Below are 18,396 nucleotides of genomic sequence, written 5' to 3'. Positions count from 1 at the left end.
TGTCTCACGGTCCGCTTTATCCTACCCATCGAAGTCCCTCACTTGCTTCTGATCGTCCTTTTTGTCTCTCGCTTCCATCGTCTGCATATCTATTCGTTTCTTCACATCCACCAGACGGGGTTTAGACTTCATCTATACAGCTTCGTTTCATCCACCCTTCCCAAGGCTGTGGTGAGGCATCGTGGTTCCAATATGGATCAAGGTACTCTTACCACACCATCATGGCTGACTATCGCTGTTTTTCTTCTGTTACCATTTTCTTTGACCTACACAGCGACGCTCTGCTTGTCGGCACTTGGTATCAGAGGCACAGCAATCAGCGAAGACCCTCCCCCTGTCCCGTACTGCACTCCATTCGTGGGAAATGCTTTGGCTTTGGCTTTCGACACTCTTGGGTTCTTGAGTTCTGTTGTGTTTGTCTGCCCCTTTCTTGATCTAGATGAGATGGCTCATGTCATTATAGGAAAGACTTTGGAAATGTGCCAGTCCGCCTTGCTCTGGGTTCCGAAAAGATATACTTTATTTCGGGAACTGAAAACTTACAAACGATCTTTGGTAAATCCCGAGACCTCTCCACCAAAGCTTTGGCTCTCGTTGCTCTCGTCTCCGCTCATGGCATGCCGCCTGCGGACGCAAAAGTCTACGAGGCTGACAACTCTGGCATTCATTTGAAGCCACTTCCCAGATCAAGTACGCCTCCCGAGAAGAGATTGCGGTTCATATCACACCATCATTTCCAGAGCGAGCTTTTAGGAGAAGCAGGGCTGGGTGAGTTGTCCCGACAATTCATTCGACAATTTGCCACCCGCATCTCTGAGAGGTCCCAGGAAATCGGGGATCAATGGAGTCACTTGCCCGATTTGTACGACTTCGTGAAGTCCGAGACCTTCGTAGCAACCACAATTGCGCTCTGCGGCGAGCACATCTTCAAAATCAATCCCAACCTGGCGGAAGATTTTTGGAGTCACGATTCTTGGCTGCCCTGTATCCTGAGGAAGGTGCCACGATGGGTCGTTCCAAGAGCCTTCGCGTCTCGAGACAAGAACCATGAGAATATTATGAAATGGCATAAGCTTGCGCGGGAACTCGTTGACTGCTCTGACGAAAAGTTGAAGGATGTATTGTGGGAGCCTGTCTGGGGAGCGAGGATCATGAGAAAGAGAGCTGAAATGTACAAACACGTTGAAGAGATTTCCCCAGCTGGCCGTGCAGCCTCTGACTTGGGAATGATATGGGCGTACGGACACATCTCCGAGTTGATTTATAAATTTGCTGACTTTGACAAGGGCAAATGCGAATATCATCCCCTCAGCGGGTTGGTGTTTCATCCATATAATCGCGGATCCCACTCTCACTGCTCGTATCCTTGAAGAAATTTCGCCTTGCTTCTCATCGCACTTACCGGAGTCTGTGGACTTGGACAAGCTTAGTGGTTGTCCTCTTCTGCAATCCGTCGTTGCTGAGGTGCTTCGATTGAACGTAGCTGTCATGATTAATAGAGTAAGGTATCCCTTTATCCATCGATGCAAAAGAGCTTACAATTACCCCTTCCAGACCTCCATCGTCCCAAACTTCAAGCTTGGTAAATGGACGGTCCAGCCGGATAAAATTATTCTTGCCAGCATCTATTTCAGCCATAGGGACAAAGGATGTTGGAATACTGGACGAAAACTCGACAATGGACAGCAAGAACATCCACTCGACAAGTTCTGGGGCGAGAGATTCCTTGAGTACCCCAATGACCCATACAGTGGTCCTTCGAAGAAGAACGGCATGGCCACTTTCTCGGAAAAGCTTTCCAATAAAAGTATCGTTCGAAACGACAAAGAGGCCAATTTCACGACTAGGGGCTTGAAAGGCGTCTATATTCCTTGGGGGGGAGGAGCAAATATGTGTCCTGGGCGGTATTATGCTAAGTACGAGATGTGCCTTGTCGTTGCCATGTTAATTTGGGCTTTCGAGATCGAGTTTCTGGACATTGAAGCTGCGAGGAAGACGAAGCCAAATACGGCGGCATTCGCGATTGGAACTTTGGCGCCGGCCGGGAAGAATCCTATTCGTCTTCGGAGACGGAAGTTTTGAGCCATTAGAAGAAGACCTGTCCTGTAAAACCTTGGTGGCGAGAGTTAAAGCGTGGTTAGAGGCATTGAAAATATCAAGCCCTCGGCAGGGTGGAAGAAATAGCTGTTCTGACACCTACGCATGGTTGCGAGGAACTATCGGTACTTTTGAGCACGCCACCACTCCTTCTGGAGACGGCCTGAGTCTCTTCTTGCTTCCCTTCGCTTCCTCATCACGAGAGCAACAACATAACTTGAAAACATTCTTTTCGAGAAGCAAAACAAATCCCTTGATCGATACCTACCTCCATGCTCGCTGAAGGGAAATCAGCAGCCAGTCTCCACTTCAACCTCGGGTTGGTGAGTGTGTTGAGCTGCTGCCCCCCAAGCCAATCAATCCATCGCCACCACCTCCCAAAACACAGTTCTGCGAGGCCTCGATCAAGCAGCTAGCCGCTCTGGAAGACGGCAAGATCCTGCAACCATGCGAACCCCCACAGTCGAGGACGGCAGGGCTGCTGGCTCAATAATTGTGTGCCTCCAGCCACAGGAAAAAGCAACCGCATGCAGCGCCTTGTGCAGTCTTCCTTGGTAATCGACACCCTGACGGGAGAGTGCTTCACCAATCAGGACTTATAAAACTCTGAAGTGTGGCAATGCCGCAGGTCTCAGATCACATACAGTAATTTCCAAAGTTTTGGTTGTTCGCCGAGATATTGGTTGCACCACCTCAGCCCTGTCTGTCCAAGTCGGGCGGATGCTTGGCTGTCAAAATCGGCGGCTGAAAATCCTAGGAAACCATAAAACCCCTGCTGCCTCGTAGCCTTGACGAGTTATTCTTTCCGTTCATGAATTATTATCTTGCATCGAAAGTTTCAATATTCACGTTTTGTCGTTCGGAGGCTGGCAAGGCTCCATTTTCCTTCCAAGGGATTTGCCAACGTCACAACGTATCATGGCCGAATTCATTAAGTACTGCAAAGGAAATAATTATAATGAGGTCCACGGGAGCTCGGTTGAAGAGGGCCTTCTTCACTTCTTTGGTTGCCTAAAATTTTCAGATCGTGCGGAGTTCCTCGGATCCTTGCAGGGAACGGAAGCAAATGATAAGTTAAGACTTCGAATAACAGGGGAGCTCGCTCGGACTGCCAAGTTAAGGGAGATTTTCGAAGCCGAGGGACTCAAAACTGAGACCGGAAAGCTGCTCAAAAGTTTCAAAGCGACTCTCTATCAGCGATTCCCAAGACCGAGGAGTCAGGCTCCTGAAGAACTGCCACAGAATGTACCAGCCTCTCAGGGCCCGACATCAAGATCAGAGAACCTTGAGGATAAATTAATGGAAGTAGTGTTAGGGGACCTCCGAGCAAACGTAATTTATTTCAAGAAAAAGTCAAAAGAAGACCCCCCGGCCCCCTACGACCACCCTGAGCTCGAGGATACATTCCCCGATCAGAGGGTCCCACTCAGTCTCCTACTCGAGGAAAACCCAAAGAGAAATCCTTTGATGTGGAAGTGCGAAGAGGACATGATTCGGTATTTCCACATTCCGGCTAATAATATGTCTTGGGTCGAGGTAAATGACACCTGATCTTAATCTTGTAGTGGCGTCCTGACCTTATTCAATTATAGGAAGCAATTGCTCGGTATTATAATGAAAAGAAACCTGATCTCCACGGCCCATATCGCAAGCCGCGACAGGGAGTCCAGGAATTGAAGACAAGAATGTTATTGAGGCCACAGTATTGGCGCAGCCTACAGCATGGGGATCGTCCGGATCTTCCCACTCACACTCGCCACATGCGTCCGCGGTGTTACCCTATCTCAACAGGCAAGAGAATATTGATGGAAGCCAAGCATCGTGCAATGACTGATGTTTTTGGTTAGATCATGAGAATACCGTGCCGAAACCGAAAAACCTTATGCTCTTCGTAAGTGTCACACATCGGAAGTCCCGAACAGTTATTAAAGTTCATAGATGCCTTACCTTCACTGGGAGACTGACCGAAGAAGACTCAAAAGTGCCGAGATCCTGAAACGTCACGGTCTTGCCAAGTGGTCCCCTTTCAGTGATGTGGTTGGCAATGCAGCAGACCCTGTCGTCGAGACAACAATGGACCGAGAAAATTCAGACGGTCTCTTAGAAAACATAACAACAAGAAATTGGTCCCGCAGACCGTCTGCCAGCCCCGCTAAGATAACGCACCAATCGAGACCTCAGCGCCAGACATTGCTTGGAAGATTGCTCCTCAAGGCTGCTATCTTATTCGAAGCGATGGACGGCTTTGCAGACGAAAAGCTCATCGAAAAGCACTTGAGCAAAAAACCGCCTTTGCACCCACGCCGTACTTTGGACCAGTCTTATTACTGGACGCTGAAGGACACATGCAGTAGAGATCGTGACCAGGTGGTGTACAGAGGGACGGCGCCATATCCGAAGCTCTTGCACTTTGGGTGTAAGAAGGATGACCCGAAAAAAGATAAGGCATGTCCTCAATGCACTGAGAACGTCAAGAAGGTGCCACGGGTGGTGATGGTTGACCAATTATGGATGTGGATATTGGATGAAAGTAAGTTTTGTAACAGATGGACGTGTAGATTCGTGTCCATGTTCTCACGTTTACGGATGCAGCCTTAGCCTCGATTTGCTTCACCGGCTAATAAGCGGCAGATACCATCATCACCAGCTTCCCAAAGAGGTGGGGAAGGAACAAGCCAGATCCATCTGCTGTTCAGAAGTGCATAAGAACACGTTTGCGTGCTGCTCGAGTCGATGAAGTAAGATGTGCATACGACCTAGCCATTATAATTCTAGATCAGGTCAGCCGAGTCTTCTTTGATCGAACACAGCCTACGGATCTTCAACCCCAGGTGATAGACAGTTTTGCCAACGCCATTGGAAAGGTGGTAGGTGATCATCTTGCACAGAGAGACCTAAGAAAAATGCTGATGTAAAACAGACTCACAAGCAGACCATTGCTTTTGATCACTTCTGGGAATGTACTCGATTGGTCTCAAAGGGATATAATTCTCGTGATGAAACTGCCTTCACCTCAGTCAAGAAATGGCAAGATACTTTACTGGACATTAATCCTGAAGGCGATCTCTTGCGAGAAATCAAGTAAGTATTACCCTCAAACTATTTCGTGTTTTTGTCTGAAAGCTCAGAGCCCGAGAACTCCTCAGCAGCTACCACGTCTCTTTGTCTTTGGGCCTTGGCTCCTCAGCTATTGAGGTCCCTCATTGAAATCAGTAAAGCACTGTACTCATTCGATGCCAGGGATATACTGGACGAATTGTTCATCATGACGTTGATCAAGACTCAGCAAGAAACAGTCATACGGACCTTTGTTAAGAACTGCCAGCGTCTCCAGAATTGGGACAGTCCGGGAGATGCCGATAATCGAAGCGACAGAAGCTCACCGAGGCTGAGTCCAATCAAGCCGAAGCAGAGAAGAATGTCTTCTCTTACAGCAGTACCATATCTCACTCTTGATCAGCAGTACGACCCAGAGGATGTCAATTGGACCAAAATATGTGCGAGGGAGCTACTTGATAATCTAGGTGACCAGGTGTTGGAGTTGCAATCCTTGAAGAATGCCGCTGAGAATACATCCGTCGCTTTGAAAGATCTCCTGGCTTTGAAACAGCAGTGAGTATTTCCTCTGAGCCTCGCTATATGATGCTAACTGTATCTAAGGCAAGCAGGCGTCGTGGAAGCACGAGAATCAGTCAAGCAAGGCGAAGAATCTCTCAGGCAAGGAAGATCGATCATGTTGTAAGTCACAATTTCTCGGAGCATGGTTCCTCTCTTGTTGCGAGTTTTCTATTCCCTAGCCAGCCTTGAGAGTAGATTACTCATAAGATATTGTCTCAACTCCCAATTCCTACGCTTTGAGGAGGAAATACTGACAGGAGATTCTGGGGTATAGGTTCACAATTATAACAATCGTCTTTCTGCCCATGTCTTTCTTCACTGGGGTTTTTGGTATGAACGCCACAAACCTGACTGGCTCCAATGGTCCTGGACTGTACAACTGGGGTGATATCTTTCGATTCATGAGTTGGTTCCCATTTCCTAATGCTAATCATGCACAGCTAACCTTCGTCTTAGTTCCCATCTCCGCCTTCATAATAACCTGCTCTCTCCTCCTCGCCTTCAGCAAGCTGGTCCGCGCCTTCCTCTCCTTCTGGTTTAATATCGGCTGGGCCTGGCTGATCACCTCAACACCCGCCTACATCAGATGGCGCGAAACACACTTGAATAGCAAGAAACTAGCCGAAGAGGAGACGAAGATAGTTAATAGGATGAAGAAGAAGGCCCTCCAGGTGGAATTTCAACGGAAAGAGGAGGAGATGGTGAGACGGGAGGCAATGCTGAAGGAGGAGGCAATGAGGCAGAATCCTACTAGTTTACAGGGGAGAATTGGGGGGTTAGTGGATGGGGATGTTGAGATGGGTGTACGATTGCGTTAGTTTTGAGTGGGATGTTTTCATGTGGTTTCGATTGATGTGCAGATATAGTGTAAAACCAGATAACCAGGTCCTCGATCCTCTTCAGTGCAAGTGCTAAACTCCAAACAGAAACCGATTATTACTTTTCATCCAGTCATTAACGACCACCGCGACTAGCGCTGTCTTACCCTACTTTGCAAGGAAATTTCTGAGTTTTGCACAATCTCGAGCGATGAGTATATGCTACGAGTCGACAAGACAAATAGGATGCTGGAATGCACCCCTGGGTTGTGGATTGGTGACTGGGAATATGCAAAATATCATTAAAGTGAACAACTTGTCGACTACAGTTCAATTCCCCTGATCGGTTCACGATCGCAAGTGCTTCGAAAAAACACCTTTGAAAATGCATCCAAGTACAAGGGTTCAACATATGAACACCGGTTTCCATATCAATACACCCTAATCCCTATGATTCATTACCCTATGGACTTTGGCCGACTGCTCAAAGCATAAGAAGATCTCCGTTCGAACCCCCACCCATGGCAGGTTGGTATACCTGATCGGGTGCATGTTGGTTCACCACATACTGCATCTCGCCTCTTCCTACGGTTGGGCTACCACCAAAACCATCCTCTTGCCCGTTGATATGCATAGCGGCCATTTGTTGACTTCCAACACCTGCAAAGAACTCGTCTGCAGCATCCACTGCTGCTGCAAGGTTGCCGTTGCCATTCATCTGTGGCGGCCTGATCGCTGGTTGATTACCCATACCAAACGCTGACAGAGATTTCTGGCCGTCGAGACCGTTGGCTGTGGGTAGGGTGTGCTTCTGCAAAGCAGGGCTATCCGTCAGCTTGCGAGGCCTCGCTGATCTGAAGACCTGTTGGACAGGCTTGAGATACACCGTTGCAAGCGTTCCAACATTGAGGCACATTTCCTCCAGTGTGTCAGGGTCCAGCTTCTCGGATTCGGCTGTAATCGGAGGCTTCTCTCCCATCACAATTGCCTTCGCAGTCGCCATGTCCGATGATAGCAACCGCCAGTACATATAGCCTCTGTCTCGTAGATCTGGGTTGTCTGTATCCTCAGTCGCCCATTTGAGAACCTTGGGGACGAGCTCTTGTCCTTTTGTCGGCCGTTGGATGAACAATTTAACGGTGGCGGTAAGAAGAGCTAACTGGACCTCGACTGGCTCATCTGCGAATGAATAGAGGAAATCCTCCAGAAGAACATCGGAATTTTCAATGCGAGACGCATATTGTCCAATGACCCAAATCATTGCCGCCTTTGCCTCAGGTTCATCCAAAGAATCAAGATTCTCGCAAAGTGTCGAGATGATGGATTCATATTGGTTTGGGTATTTTCGGAAGATGTTTCGGATAACAACCGTTGCCTCTTGCACAATGTATGTGACTTTGGTGGCCACGAGCTCCAGAAGCGTATTGATACATCTTCTTGCAGCTGGCTCGATCTTGATGGCCAACTTGCCTATCGCCCTGACTGACTTCCGCACGAAATGTACATCGATCTCCGTCGCGTATTCTCGTAACTCTGTCAGGACCTCCTCGATGTTCTTCTCCGTGGCAAGCATGAATATTAACTCTAGCTTTGTCACTTTGACATAGATTGGGTCGTTGTATTTGCAGAAAAAGACCCGGATATCATTTCGAAGAACCTCAGGTCTTCTTTGCAGTATCAGCAAGGCGTTTCGTAATGCCAAATACTGCACTTCTGGCCCTTTAGCAAGCAGTGTCACCAGTGGGGGAGACAATTTCCGACATAATATCGAAATCTGCTTCTGATCTGCAATATAGTTCATCAAGTAGAGGATGACTCGTATACAGGTAAGTACCACAGCCGAATTTGAATGTGATAGTCGAGGAGATATCCGCTCAGCAAGAAGCAAAGCCTCAGAGGTTTCTTGAGGAACATATGACATCAAGGCTTCCAGAATGTAAGTTTGACCCCATCTGCACAATTATCAGCTACTGTTTCAATTTGAATTGCCTTCATATACATACTCTGAGCAGTCTGGTAGAATCTGGACCATTTTTGAAGCGTTCCCATAGTCGATTGTGAGTTTGATAGCGTCACTTCGCTCCCAAATATCCATCAGACTTGCAAGGGCACTCGCCACAACTGTTGGATTGTCATCCCTCAACATCGAGTTCAGTCTATCAATTAAATCTGAACTTTCCACCAGATGTCTGTCGTGGTCATATAATTTAGCAACGCAGAATGCAGCCGTCTTTCGGACATATGGATCTGCGTCTCGGAGAAGTTGTTTGGTAGGAGGGACAGTCGCTTCTACAAATTCACGGACGTGGATATATGACATTGTTCGTAACGCCAGAGCTCTCACCAAGGGATTCGCGTCATTCATGTCCTATATGTATGGGTCAGCACTTTGGATACAGAAAGGGGGTTTCGGTTCGCAGTACTCCTTGGAGAATAGGCAGCGCCTTAAGAGCCACCTCTGGCTTCATGCGAGCATAGTTCACTAGAAACAGGAAGCACCTATCGTTTTATTAGCACACAACCCTTCGACAGGTAATCCACAGAAACCAACATCTTCTTGATCTCCAAGCTCGGTATTTCCATGCATCCAACAATATCGGGGAAAAGAGCCACCATATCATTATTACTCATGGTCATATTGGCCACAATCTTCTTGAGGGCGATCTTCTTGGCCGCATGGTTCTTGTCCTTCTTCCCACCACTATGCAACTCGAGTCGAAGTTCCGCGACCTTGCCCTGTGCAGAACGAAAGTATGGTGAGTACGCTGAGCTATAGCCCGGAGGCGGAATGTAATGTGGAAGAAACATGGCAGAAGGCATGGGCAGTCGCGCGTGTGCTGAGATGTTGAAGCTCAGTCACTTGAAGGAGGCCGCATCTGGATGGTACTATCTCATGGTATGACTGCGTGGTGGCGCAACAGACAGAGCGGTGCAAAGGGGTGCGGAGGCAATCTGGTGTCGTGCAGTAGCAGGAGAAACAGGATGAAAGGTACGTACTCTAGCAAAGAGTTTCGCGTCACCCCCGCTCGAAGCCATTCTGAGCAAGGCTCAATCAGGATCTTTGTGTGTGTATGCCCCTCCAATGCCAGCGCAATGGACCAACGGGATCGAGTCGTTGACTGGCCGGGAGCGCGCAGAGCGGTCACATGCGCCACGATCACCTCCAACAAGGCTTTGGGTGTTGTCGCAGATGGGAATCCATCAATCTGGCTCTTTCAGGAGAATTGCAGGAGGTCTGAGAATTGTCGACAAGAAGTTGGAGCTTGTGTATGTCCAATAGGAGAGAGCACAGGCAAGTTCGGCTTTGCTTACAGCAGGTTTACTACGTGGACCCAGCAAAAAACGGCGCTACGGCTATAGCCTGTCCTAGACTTCAGTCGACGAACACCGTGACGACCATTCATCCGTTTCCCATCAGAACATTCAGTTTCCGCCCGTTCAATAGACTGCAGAGATGGCACCTCCTCCACCCCCTCCGCAATGGGTCATTGACCTCAGTTCTCCCCCCGCCTCAAAGCCAAAGTCGAGTGGAATTCCCGACCCTCCTGGATTCACACCTACATCTACAGGAAGCAAGGTAGCTATCTCTGGCCCTTTCCAGATGGGTAGTGCTCATAGGTTCGCAGAAGCAACAGGGCTCCTCGAAGACGGTAGTCCGCGCCCCTCTTACACCTGCAGAGATGGACACATTGAAGCTCAAGAAGGCATGGGAGGTGGCTCTTGCTCCAGTCAAGCAACTGCCAATGACAGCTATCATGATGTACATGTCCGGCAACTCCCTTCAAATATTCAGCATCATGATGGTTGGTATGGCATTTAAGAATCCTATCATGGGGTTGATGGCTACGAATCAGGCGTTCGAGAAATTGGAGAGTGAAGGCATAAAGTCGAAGATTACAATGGTTAAAGCAGTCTATGTGGCTATGCAACTGCTCGCGTTGGCGTTAGGCATTTGGAAAGTCAATGGGATGGGATTACTCCCGTAAGTCTGTTGGACAGGGTTGCTCGGTGAGTGCTAACGGTCTCACAGGACTACCAGGTCGGATTGGCTGGCTTGGGAGACGGCGAGGGATCCTCTGGAGATTGCGATACCTGCGTTTTGATACATGTGTAAGGATATATCATTGTTCGGCATTAGGGTGTAGCAATTACAGGCTAGTTCAAGGCGGAGGCTATGGAATTGCCTCGAGCGAGCAGCATCGGAAGACGACGAGAGAGATAGCACAACCTCCCATTCCGGATATGAGGTTTGTGGATAATGAGAGTACCTTTCTCGGATTTCAAGAGTTATATTTCCGCAGGTCATTTGCAGCAGGTTCGCAAGGCGCTTATGGCCTGAAATAAGGCAAATTGCCAAGAGCCTTTCATACTCGTCACATGACCAACCCCGGATCCAGAACCCCTGAATTACGAGCACCCCGGGGACTATCTGACTCGGGGAGGCCAACAAATTCCAAACTCCCAATCGAATTCTGAGATCGACTTTCACATGTCTCAACGGCGATATGCAGCCAAGGGCCCGTCCCGACGGAAGCAGCCTTTCGCGGATGTACAGTACCTCGTCAAGAGATTCCGCAGCACCGGTGTATAACACGAGGTATTTCTTGCTTTAAGAAGATCTATTGTGAGTCACAGACTCCAATTCCACTGTGGCAAGCCTCTACAGAGGTCCTCATGAGGCCTCTTTCCAACATGGGTATTGTCAGGCGGCAAGGCTTTTTCGCTTACAAGCTGAGGCTGTGTCTCCGCCAGCTGACACAACATCACTCACATCTTCGACGACTCCTCTGATCCGGCAAATACACACTTCAGATCCGCGGTCAACACCAGATCGGATCTATGAACCCTTAATTCGATGTCTGCTCCCGTGGGATGCTGTTTTGTGTGTAGGGGGCGTCTGATTGTCTGTCTGAATGAAAGTCAGCCTTATTAATTTCCATTTCAGCCTCGTTTTTATGGAGAGGAACCATCCAAACCACACCATGTGGCTAGACCTATTTGATCTAGTTCTCCGGATACTCCTTCAATGGCTTCATGAAACCATCCCAGCCACTCCGCCAGTACAAGCCACTGCAGCCTTACTCTGCCCCTCGGTAAGCCAAATGGTGCTACTTCCGACATCAACAGACGCATTTCATGTCCAATCATACCCCCTGGACCGGATCATTTGTATTATCTCCCCAGCAAACCCAAGAGCATGGTCTCTGTGGCAAAGCTTCATTTACATCATGCTTCTTCCTTTTTCATCACTCGACAGGGCTTCCAAGCGAATGACCTCACCTTCATCCCGGCCGGGGGTCAAGGCTAGCAAGCGCTGTTTACGTGCCCTGTCGAGATGGTCCCCGGGCGACATCTAGAAGGCAACAGTTCGTTCCTCTCGGTGAGAGCCTTTGATCATTAAGGCAGTGTAATGCTTAGCTTTGGTCGCGTGCATTTTGAGAGTGTTGGAAATGAGCATGGGAAATGAGGACTTCCTAGAGCCACAATTTCTTGTGTGTCATAGTTGTATAAAATTCCCTTCTTTGCCCTTCGGCCTTAGTTATGTTTGCCATGTCTTTTGTGAACATGTTTAAGCTTGGAAGCCTAAGTTAACCCTTTCCTCTTATGCTTTTACGAAGCGGCTTGCGAGTGGGGGGAATCGACAAGGCTGAGAGCTCCAGTATGGATACAAGTTCCACTCGAGCGGAGCCGGGAAGCCCGCAGAACACAAACAGGTTCGTTGAACAGATGTTGATGGGTGGTTTCGGAACCAGACACTGATATTCCGTCTCCTTGTTTAGTTTCTCTACCACAAATTCTACCAGTCCTCTCCCTCCACCGCCTCCTCCTGAGGCTGGCCCTTCGGGTTCTGGACAACCTCAACTTCAACCACAAGCCGAAGAACCTGGTCAGCCTTTCCACCAAGCTATCCCTCGTCCACATGGGGATTTCATACTTTATCCTGCTGCAGACGAGGAAGAATACGCTGACAGTCAAGCATCACAAGAGCAAGTTCCAGTCCAACACTCACCACGCCAGCGACCCCAACCAACTTCATCCTCCTCTCATCCAACAACTACTGGGGCTTCGGCCCAATACAACGGCCGCACATCACCCATCCTACAACAGAACGGAAACAGAAACGCAACCTCATCTCGACCTCCACCACCTCAACCGCTTCAAACACCCCACCCTATTCAAAGCCACGCGCCACTTCAAACAACAGCACATCAACCGTCTTCCGAAGCTGCTTCGATTCAACAATGGCAAGGTGAAGGACCTTGGTCTCCCGGGGGCCGGGCCTATGGGGCGGCTGTTCCCAGGGTATATCCGCCTGATCGCAGCTACCCCGACAAAATTGAGGAAGAGCTTGACGAGCTAGAGAAAGAAGCAACAGACACACACTCCGATGGGGATGGAAAAGAGGGCCAGAACAAAGGCAAAGCAAAAATGAGAAGGGGGAGGAAACGACGTGGTCACCCATCACGATCCCCTGCCACGGACGGACGGGACAAAAGACCCAGAGGTGGTGGCGACAATGGAGATGGAGTTATTGTCTGAGGAACGAATGGATTTTGGCATGTGATAGAACAGGGCATTTGGCGTTTGGCTACGTGGTTGGATATGGGACGTTTGGTTTGCTTCGCAGTGGATACCCGGGCGTCGGTGGCTTACCGGGCACGATCGCTTCACTATTTTGACGACTTCACGTTTTGGCGTTTGTGGTGGATCACAAGGGGATCACAGAACTCTTTGGGCGGAATTCGGCGTTTGCGTCCGGCTGTTACTTATTTGATTGATGGATGCGTTTTGCTGGTAAGTCAGTAGGTAGTTACACGAGGCTTGCATTCCAAATGCAAAAATGACTCTCAACATTCGACTGCCAGACATTGGGTATCTGTAAAACATCAAATAGTGGTGGTGATAGTGATCATCTCTTCCCTCTCTTACTCGGCCGAGCATTTTTCGCCTTCCTCTGCTCTGCGAGTTTTCGCTCCTTGCGAATATCCTCCGTACTTTTGATCTCCTTCTTCCCGAATCCATCCTTCCACTTGCCCACTCTCTTCTCCTTCGCCTCATCCACCCTCTTCTTCCTCACATAGTAATCATCTCTATATTTGTCTGCCTCCTTTGGTGCTTTCTCCTGCTTATGCTTATACCTCGTCCCCATTCCTCTCCCCACTCCACCGGCACCGGCACCTTCTCTCTCCGCCTCTCCAGTCCTCGGCATTCGATCAACCTTATGAGCTTTCCTCCACCTGTCAAACCTCCCACTCTGGAAACTAGCAGCGATCTTCTGCCCACTCTCTCCTCTGATCATCTTCCTCCCCTTCGAGCCATCCTCGTCATTCGCTCTTGCAACGTATTTACTATTCTTTTTATCCCATCGCATCCCCTTTGCTCTCGCTGGCTCTGCAAAGCTCTTCGCACCGTCGTCATTTGTCAAATCCATCGTCACTCCCCTTGCCACTTCCACGAAATTGGAGTTCTGAGACGCCGTGTTGTAAGATCCTGAGTGCACGCCGTAACCCCGCTCTTCGGCCGTGTTGATCGTCTTAGGAGTGTAGGACATGAAGCTTTCAGAATCTTTCCAAGACAACGTTCGTCCTTTCCCCTTTTGGCTGGATTTGGAGAACGTTCGTTCCAGGTCGTCGTCAGAGGCTTCCTCCATATCTTGGTCTCCGCCCGTGACGGTGACTTCCATCTCATCCTCGATTTCCGCCTCAGAATCCAATCCACCAAACACTTCGTCGTCAGCTCCAGCTTCTGCTGCTGCTTTCTCGTCCTCTTCTTTTTGCCGTCTTGGGACAATCTTCTCTCGGCGCTGACGCATCATCTCTGCTGCCTCGCCATGACCTGCCTTCCCTCGAGTCCCGATTTCGAATACTGTTTCCTGTGGTCGGAAACTGCTGATACGTGCAAGCATGTCGATGCGTGCTTGCTCCGCACCGTTTGTCTCGTCGTTGAATAGGGGGTGTAATTGCATCCACCCCTTCGAAGCCACGACCTCCTTGGCTCGTTTTGCGCTCTCACTTGAGGCTGAATTTCGAGTCTTAATGTATAACTTCTCTCCTTTACCTGCCACTTTCCGAAGAGCACTAAGATCGTCATCGTCCCCAATCAACTTGGTAATCCATTCTGTCGTAGCTTCGAGCTTGTCTCTGAGTAGGGCACCAACTATAACGTCCTCCGCATAGTTGACTGATGTGCCGCTTTCACGGCCAAGTAACAGTCTCCTTCCCAGAAATAACTGTAAGTCCAGGAGATACGGAGCATCTGTATCTCGAACAAGACTGTAACTCCATCCCCGTTGTCCAGCTCTTGCTGTTCGACCAACTCGATGGACAAAGATCTTTGGTTGAGGGGGGAAGTCATAATTTATGACATTTGCCAAAACAGGAATATCAATACCTCTTGCAGCGACATCGGTCACTACTAAGATATTGGTCATTCCTGTTCGAAAATCCTCGACTTGCATGTTTCTCGCCGTCTGGTCTAAGGAACCATAAGCATGAGAAACCGCAAAGCCAGATAGTCGTAAAAGTGATGCTAGATAGTCAACGTGATGCTTCGTCGCTGCAAATATGATCGTTGAATGTTCTGTCGGCTTGTGCTTGGGACCAGGCCCATCAGCTCCTCGTTTCCGCTTCTTGTTGTTGGTTTCTGCAGCCTTCCGAGCATTCTCTGGTGGGCCAGTAGGCATTTTGATAAGATCGTTGAGGATATGCAATAATCCACCTTCTTTCTCGGCACTCTTGACACTGAAAAATGCACTTTCGAGATCCGGCGAGACTTTACTTTCAGCATCCAGTCGTACCAGACTGGGTTCCTGCAAACCAGCTCTTGCAAACTCAACTAGAGATTTTGGTAAAGTTGCAGAGAACAATAGAGTCTGTCTCGAAGTTGGCAGGGCGTGAAGGATTTCCGTGAGCTGGGCAGCGAATCCCATTTCGAACAATCGATCAGCTTCGTCGAAGACCACGTACTTGATTGATGAAAGATCAAGAGACATTTCAACCTTCAAATGTAGAAATCGACCAGGTGTTGCAATGACAATATCCGGATTTGCGGCCATGAAGCCAAATTGTTCTTCCAGACTGTCCCCACCCACAAGCAAAACACATTTGAGATCCGTCCCTCGGCCAAATTCCTTAACAACCTTCAAAGTCTGTAAGGCAAGTTCTCGAGATGGCGATAAGATCAATGCCCTAGCACCAACTCGAGCACTATGGGCCTTTAATTTCTCGATCATGGGTATAACGAAGGCAGCAGTTTTTCCGGAACCGGTTCTGGCCATGCCCACCACGTCTTGACCATCGAGGACGAGAGGAATTGTCTTCCGCTGGATCGGAGTAGGGACAGAGAACCCTTTTCTGCTAATCGCTTTGAGGAGATGTGCGTTCAATCCTTGACCAAAATTAGCACTTTTTTCTCTGAAAGCTTGCAGTTCCCTTACCCATTGCCTGAAATCCTCCGCCCTTCTTAACACTCTTGCCCTTGACATTGGAAGCCTTTCGATTCGACGCAGCTTGCTGAGCTGCGATAAACTCCTCGTCGCCATCTCCATCGCTCTCGATTCCCAAATCTAATATCCCACCGGCGTCAAGGTTTCCCAAATCCTTGCTGGTGGGGAACCCGAAATCGTCGTCTTCTGCGTCGACATCATCTTTGAATAATGAATTCGTGATGTCGAACTCGTTTTCTGAGACCGCGGGCGATCCAGCACGGTGAGGCATGTTGAATAACGACAGCTGTTTCGTCGTTGTGCTTGTGCTGGTTGCCGATGAAGTCTTATCGATCCCTTTTTTCTGCCGGAAAATTACTCGTAGAACTACACCGCCTTTCAAATCGGGTGAACCAAGCCCCCTCCCCCCTCACTTTTCTTTCAGACTTCACCACTTTGATCTTCGAATTCATTGCTTCCTCCCTGACTGATATTTCCATATCTTTTTGCGGCTGGCTGGCTCCTCGCCTTCATGGGTTCTACCTCCTATAAAGTTTCAGTAATCCTGACCTTATTGAGCCTTGAGTCGAAAGCCACAAATTCGGCGTCCGCGGATTCCGTCCCGTTTGCTTACTGGCGCTACCAGATCTTGGCATCTGTCGCTCTCTTAGTGTGAGTCTTCGAAAAAGTGGGGTGGCGGTACTTGGATCTAGAAGTACAAATATATCCCTTCTTCCCAGATGTGAAGCCAAGTGGCTACCAGTATTCCTACCACCTCTAGTCCCAACCCTCAACATCCGCCACGATGTTCTGCAAAGACCACTTCTACACTTTCTTGTATGGCCAGAAAGTGGGCAACTCTGAAGCCCCACTATTTCTCAATATCAGATCATCCAATGCCTTTATCACCACGACTATTTCAATTGCCATCTTCACCGACATTTTCCTCTACTCAGTAGTGGTGCCGGTACTGCCATTTGCATTGACGGGACGAGTAGGAGTCAAGGAAGAAGATCTGCAACGATGGACGAGTATCTTCTTGAGTGTATACGGAGCAGCCCTTGCAGTGGGCTCTCCGATATTTGGATGGTTCGCAGATAAATCGATGTCACGACGTATTCCTCTTCTTCTGGGCTTGCTTGCTCTCGGTGGAGCGACTGCAATGTTATGTGTTGGATCCTCTCTTCCGGTTTTGATCACGGGGCGAGCCCTTCAAGGTCTCTCAGCAGCAGTCGTTTGGACGGTCGGCCTTGCCCTTCTTAGCGATTCTATTGAAAGAGAAAAACTTGGAGCTGCGATGGGATATATGGCGGCTGCAACTTCGATTGGATCTCTCGCCGGGCCACTGCTCGGCGGAGTTGTTTACGCCAATGCAGGCTATTATGCTGTTTTCTCAATGGGATTCGCAATCATCGGCTTAGACATCTTTCTCCGTCTGATGATGGTGGAGAAGAGTGTTGCTCAGCAATGGTCTCCACCTACAGAGAACCCAGTGTCTCTTGACTCTTCCGTTGGAAGAGACTCGTCAGGGGGTGAGATGCAGGCCGTACCCGCAACTACTGTGCCTGCGGAGTCAGAAAAGACATCCGTGAAACCTCTACCGAAGTGGACTCAACATATGCCGCCACTCATCACGCTATTGCGAGTGCCACGGGTTCTTGTCGCAATGTTTGGCTGCTTTATTGAATCCACCTCGCTCGCATCGTTCGACAGTGTACTCCCTCTTTATGTGAAAGACACATTTCACTGGACTTCCTCTGGGGCTGGATTGATCTTTATCTCTCTTGTTATTCCCGCTCTTTTCTCGCCAGTTTTTGGTGGCATTTCAGATAAATTTGGCTCGAGATTTATTACGACTATTGGCCTATTAGGAGCTGTCCCATTCTGGGTCCTCCTACGCCTTGTGGACCACGACTCCATTGGACAGAAGGTATTACTAGCTGCTCTGCTAGTCTTCATCGGATTCTGTATATCGCTGGTCATGGCCCCCTTAATGGCAGATATCGACCACGCTGTAGCTCTGGAAGAGAAGAAGAGGCCCGGAAGCATGGGGAAGAGGGGAGCTGCGGCGCAAGGATTTGGCCTATTCAATTTAGCATACGCTTTGGGAACGTTGATTGGACCGCTGTGGGCTGGGTTCGTGGTACAGAATGGAGGCTGGGGAACCATGGGATGGTCCTTGGGGCTGCTCAATGGTGTTTGTGCAATCACGGCTTTCGCATGGACAGGAAGTCGCATCATGCTGAAAGGGAAGGAAAGGAGCGAAGGTGCTGTTGTTTGAGGTATTCCTTGGAGGCGAGTGCTTGGACTAGAACTGTGGCCGAAAAGGCTGTCTCGTGAAACAATCATGATCATCTTTTTTTTTTTTGCTTCGAGGCGTTGGATACGGCATTCTAAACAAGGAGTCGATCAGATTGGTTTGGGTGATGTATTCTAAGA

The 18,396-nt window shown here is 49.1% G+C and overlaps 7 protein-coding genes across 7 annotated transcripts; 5 read left to right on the top strand and 2 right to left on the bottom strand.

The window, feature by feature from the left end:
- Positions 1 to 192: 192 nt before the first annotated feature.
- On the top strand, positions 193 to 2,082 carry K444DRAFT_523772 (cytochrome P450; the record flags this gene model as incomplete). The annotated part of the gene is made up of 4 exons (XM_024874313.1): positions 193 to 413; positions 464 to 1,237; positions 1,287 to 1,500; positions 1,555 to 2,082. 4 exons carry the CDS (start codon positions 193 to 195, stop codon positions 2,080 to 2,082), a joined length of 1,737 nt encoding a protein of 578 aa, XP_024739718.1.
- Positions 2,083 to 2,549: 467 nt separating this feature from the next.
- On the top strand, positions 2,550 to 6,775 carry K444DRAFT_350549 (uncharacterized protein). Its single transcript, XM_024872099.1, has 10 exons — positions 2,550 to 3,633; positions 3,690 to 3,888; positions 3,945 to 3,988; positions 4,036 to 4,627; positions 4,729 to 4,964; positions 5,018 to 5,178; positions 5,338 to 5,709; positions 5,758 to 5,835; positions 5,990 to 6,120; positions 6,172 to 6,775. The coding sequence occupies exons 1-10, from the start codon at positions 3,016 to 3,018 to the stop codon at positions 6,531 to 6,533; spliced, it is 2,793 nt and encodes a 930-aa protein (XP_024739717.1). The 5' UTR covers positions 2,550 to 3,015; the 3' UTR covers positions 6,534 to 6,775.
- A 242-nt stretch (positions 6,776 to 7,017) lies between these two features.
- K444DRAFT_524669 (Adaptor protein complex beta subunit) lies at positions 7,018 to 9,353 on the bottom strand (the record flags this gene model as incomplete). The annotated part of the gene is made up of 4 exons (XM_024874370.1): positions 7,018 to 8,485; positions 8,537 to 8,901; positions 8,957 to 9,032; positions 9,085 to 9,353. 4 exons carry the CDS (start codon positions 9,351 to 9,353, stop codon positions 7,018 to 7,020), a joined length of 2,178 nt encoding a protein of 725 aa, XP_024739716.1.
- Positions 9,354 to 9,878: 525 nt separating this feature from the next.
- On the top strand, positions 9,879 to 11,095 carry K444DRAFT_610828 (uncharacterized protein). The gene is made up of 3 exons (XM_024879829.1): positions 9,879 to 10,110; positions 10,160 to 10,515; positions 10,564 to 11,095. The coding sequence occupies exons 1-3, from the start codon at positions 9,988 to 9,990 to the stop codon at positions 10,634 to 10,636; spliced, it is 552 nt and encodes a 183-aa protein (XP_024739715.1). The 5' UTR covers positions 9,879 to 9,987; the 3' UTR covers positions 10,637 to 11,095.
- Positions 11,096 to 12,194: 1,099 nt separating this feature from the next.
- Positions 12,195 to 12,894, top strand: K444DRAFT_627682 (uncharacterized protein; the record flags this gene model as incomplete). The annotated part of the gene is made up of 3 exons (XM_024882833.1): positions 12,195 to 12,247; positions 12,338 to 12,783; positions 12,836 to 12,894. 3 exons carry the CDS (start codon positions 12,195 to 12,197, stop codon positions 12,892 to 12,894), a joined length of 558 nt encoding a protein of 185 aa, XP_024739714.1.
- A 549-nt stretch (positions 12,895 to 13,443) lies between these two features.
- Positions 13,444 to 16,249, bottom strand: K444DRAFT_524755 (ATP-dependent RNA helicase dbp10; the record flags this gene model as incomplete). Its single annotated transcript, XM_024874377.1, has 2 exons — positions 13,444 to 15,920; positions 15,970 to 16,249. 2 exons carry the CDS (start codon positions 16,247 to 16,249, stop codon positions 13,444 to 13,446), a joined length of 2,757 nt encoding a protein of 918 aa, XP_024739713.1.
- A 75-nt stretch (positions 16,250 to 16,324) lies between these two features.
- On the top strand, positions 16,325 to 18,396 carry K444DRAFT_610825 (MFS general substrate transporter). The gene has a single exon (XM_024879828.1). The coding sequence runs from the start codon at positions 16,763 to 16,765 to the stop codon at positions 18,236 to 18,238; it is 1,476 nt and encodes a 491-aa protein (XP_024739712.1). The 5' UTR covers positions 16,325 to 16,762; the 3' UTR covers positions 18,239 to 18,396.

This window comes from Hyaloscypha bicolor (assembly GCF_002865645.1).
Source record: "Hyaloscypha bicolor E unplaced genomic scaffold K444scaffold_53, whole genome shotgun sequence".
Lineage (NCBI taxonomy): Eukaryota > Fungi > Ascomycota > Leotiomycetes > Helotiales > Hyaloscyphaceae > Hyaloscypha > Hyaloscypha bicolor.
Note: the sequence above shows the minus strand (reverse complement) of the source record. Positions and strands in the feature narration are given on the sequence as shown.

What these genes read in the sequence shown, in the direction of transcription:
- K444DRAFT_610828 (XM_024879829.1), top strand. Translation starts at nt 9,988, where the DNA reads ATGGCACCTCCTCCACCCCCTCCGCAATGGGTCATTGACCTCAGTTCT. An exon ending in CTACATCTACAGGAAGCAAG is followed by an intron (nt 10,111 to 10,159) that starts GTAGCTATCTCT and finishes ATAGGTTCGCAG; the next exon opens with AAGCAACAGGGCTCCTCGAA. An exon ending in AATGGGATGGGATTACTCCC is followed by an intron (nt 10,516 to 10,563) that starts GTAAGTCTGTTG and finishes ACGGTCTCACAG; the next exon opens with GACTACCAGGTCGGATTGGC.
- K444DRAFT_350549 (XM_024872099.1), top strand. Translation starts at nt 3,016, where the DNA reads ATGGCCGAATTCATTAAGTACTGCAAAGGAAATAATTATAATGAGGTC. An exon ending in GTGTTACCCTATCTCAACAG is followed by an intron (nt 3,889 to 3,944) that starts GCAAGAGAATAT and finishes GTTTTTGGTTAG; the next exon opens with ATCATGAGAATACCGTGCCG. An exon ending in TGATATCTTTCGATTCATGA is followed by an intron (nt 6,121 to 6,171) that starts GTTGGTTCCCAT and finishes CCTTCGTCTTAG; the next exon opens with TTCCCATCTCCGCCTTCATA.
- K444DRAFT_610825 (XM_024879828.1), top strand. Translation starts at nt 16,763, where the DNA reads ATGTTCTGCAAAGACCACTTCTACACTTTCTTGTATGGCCAGAAAGTG.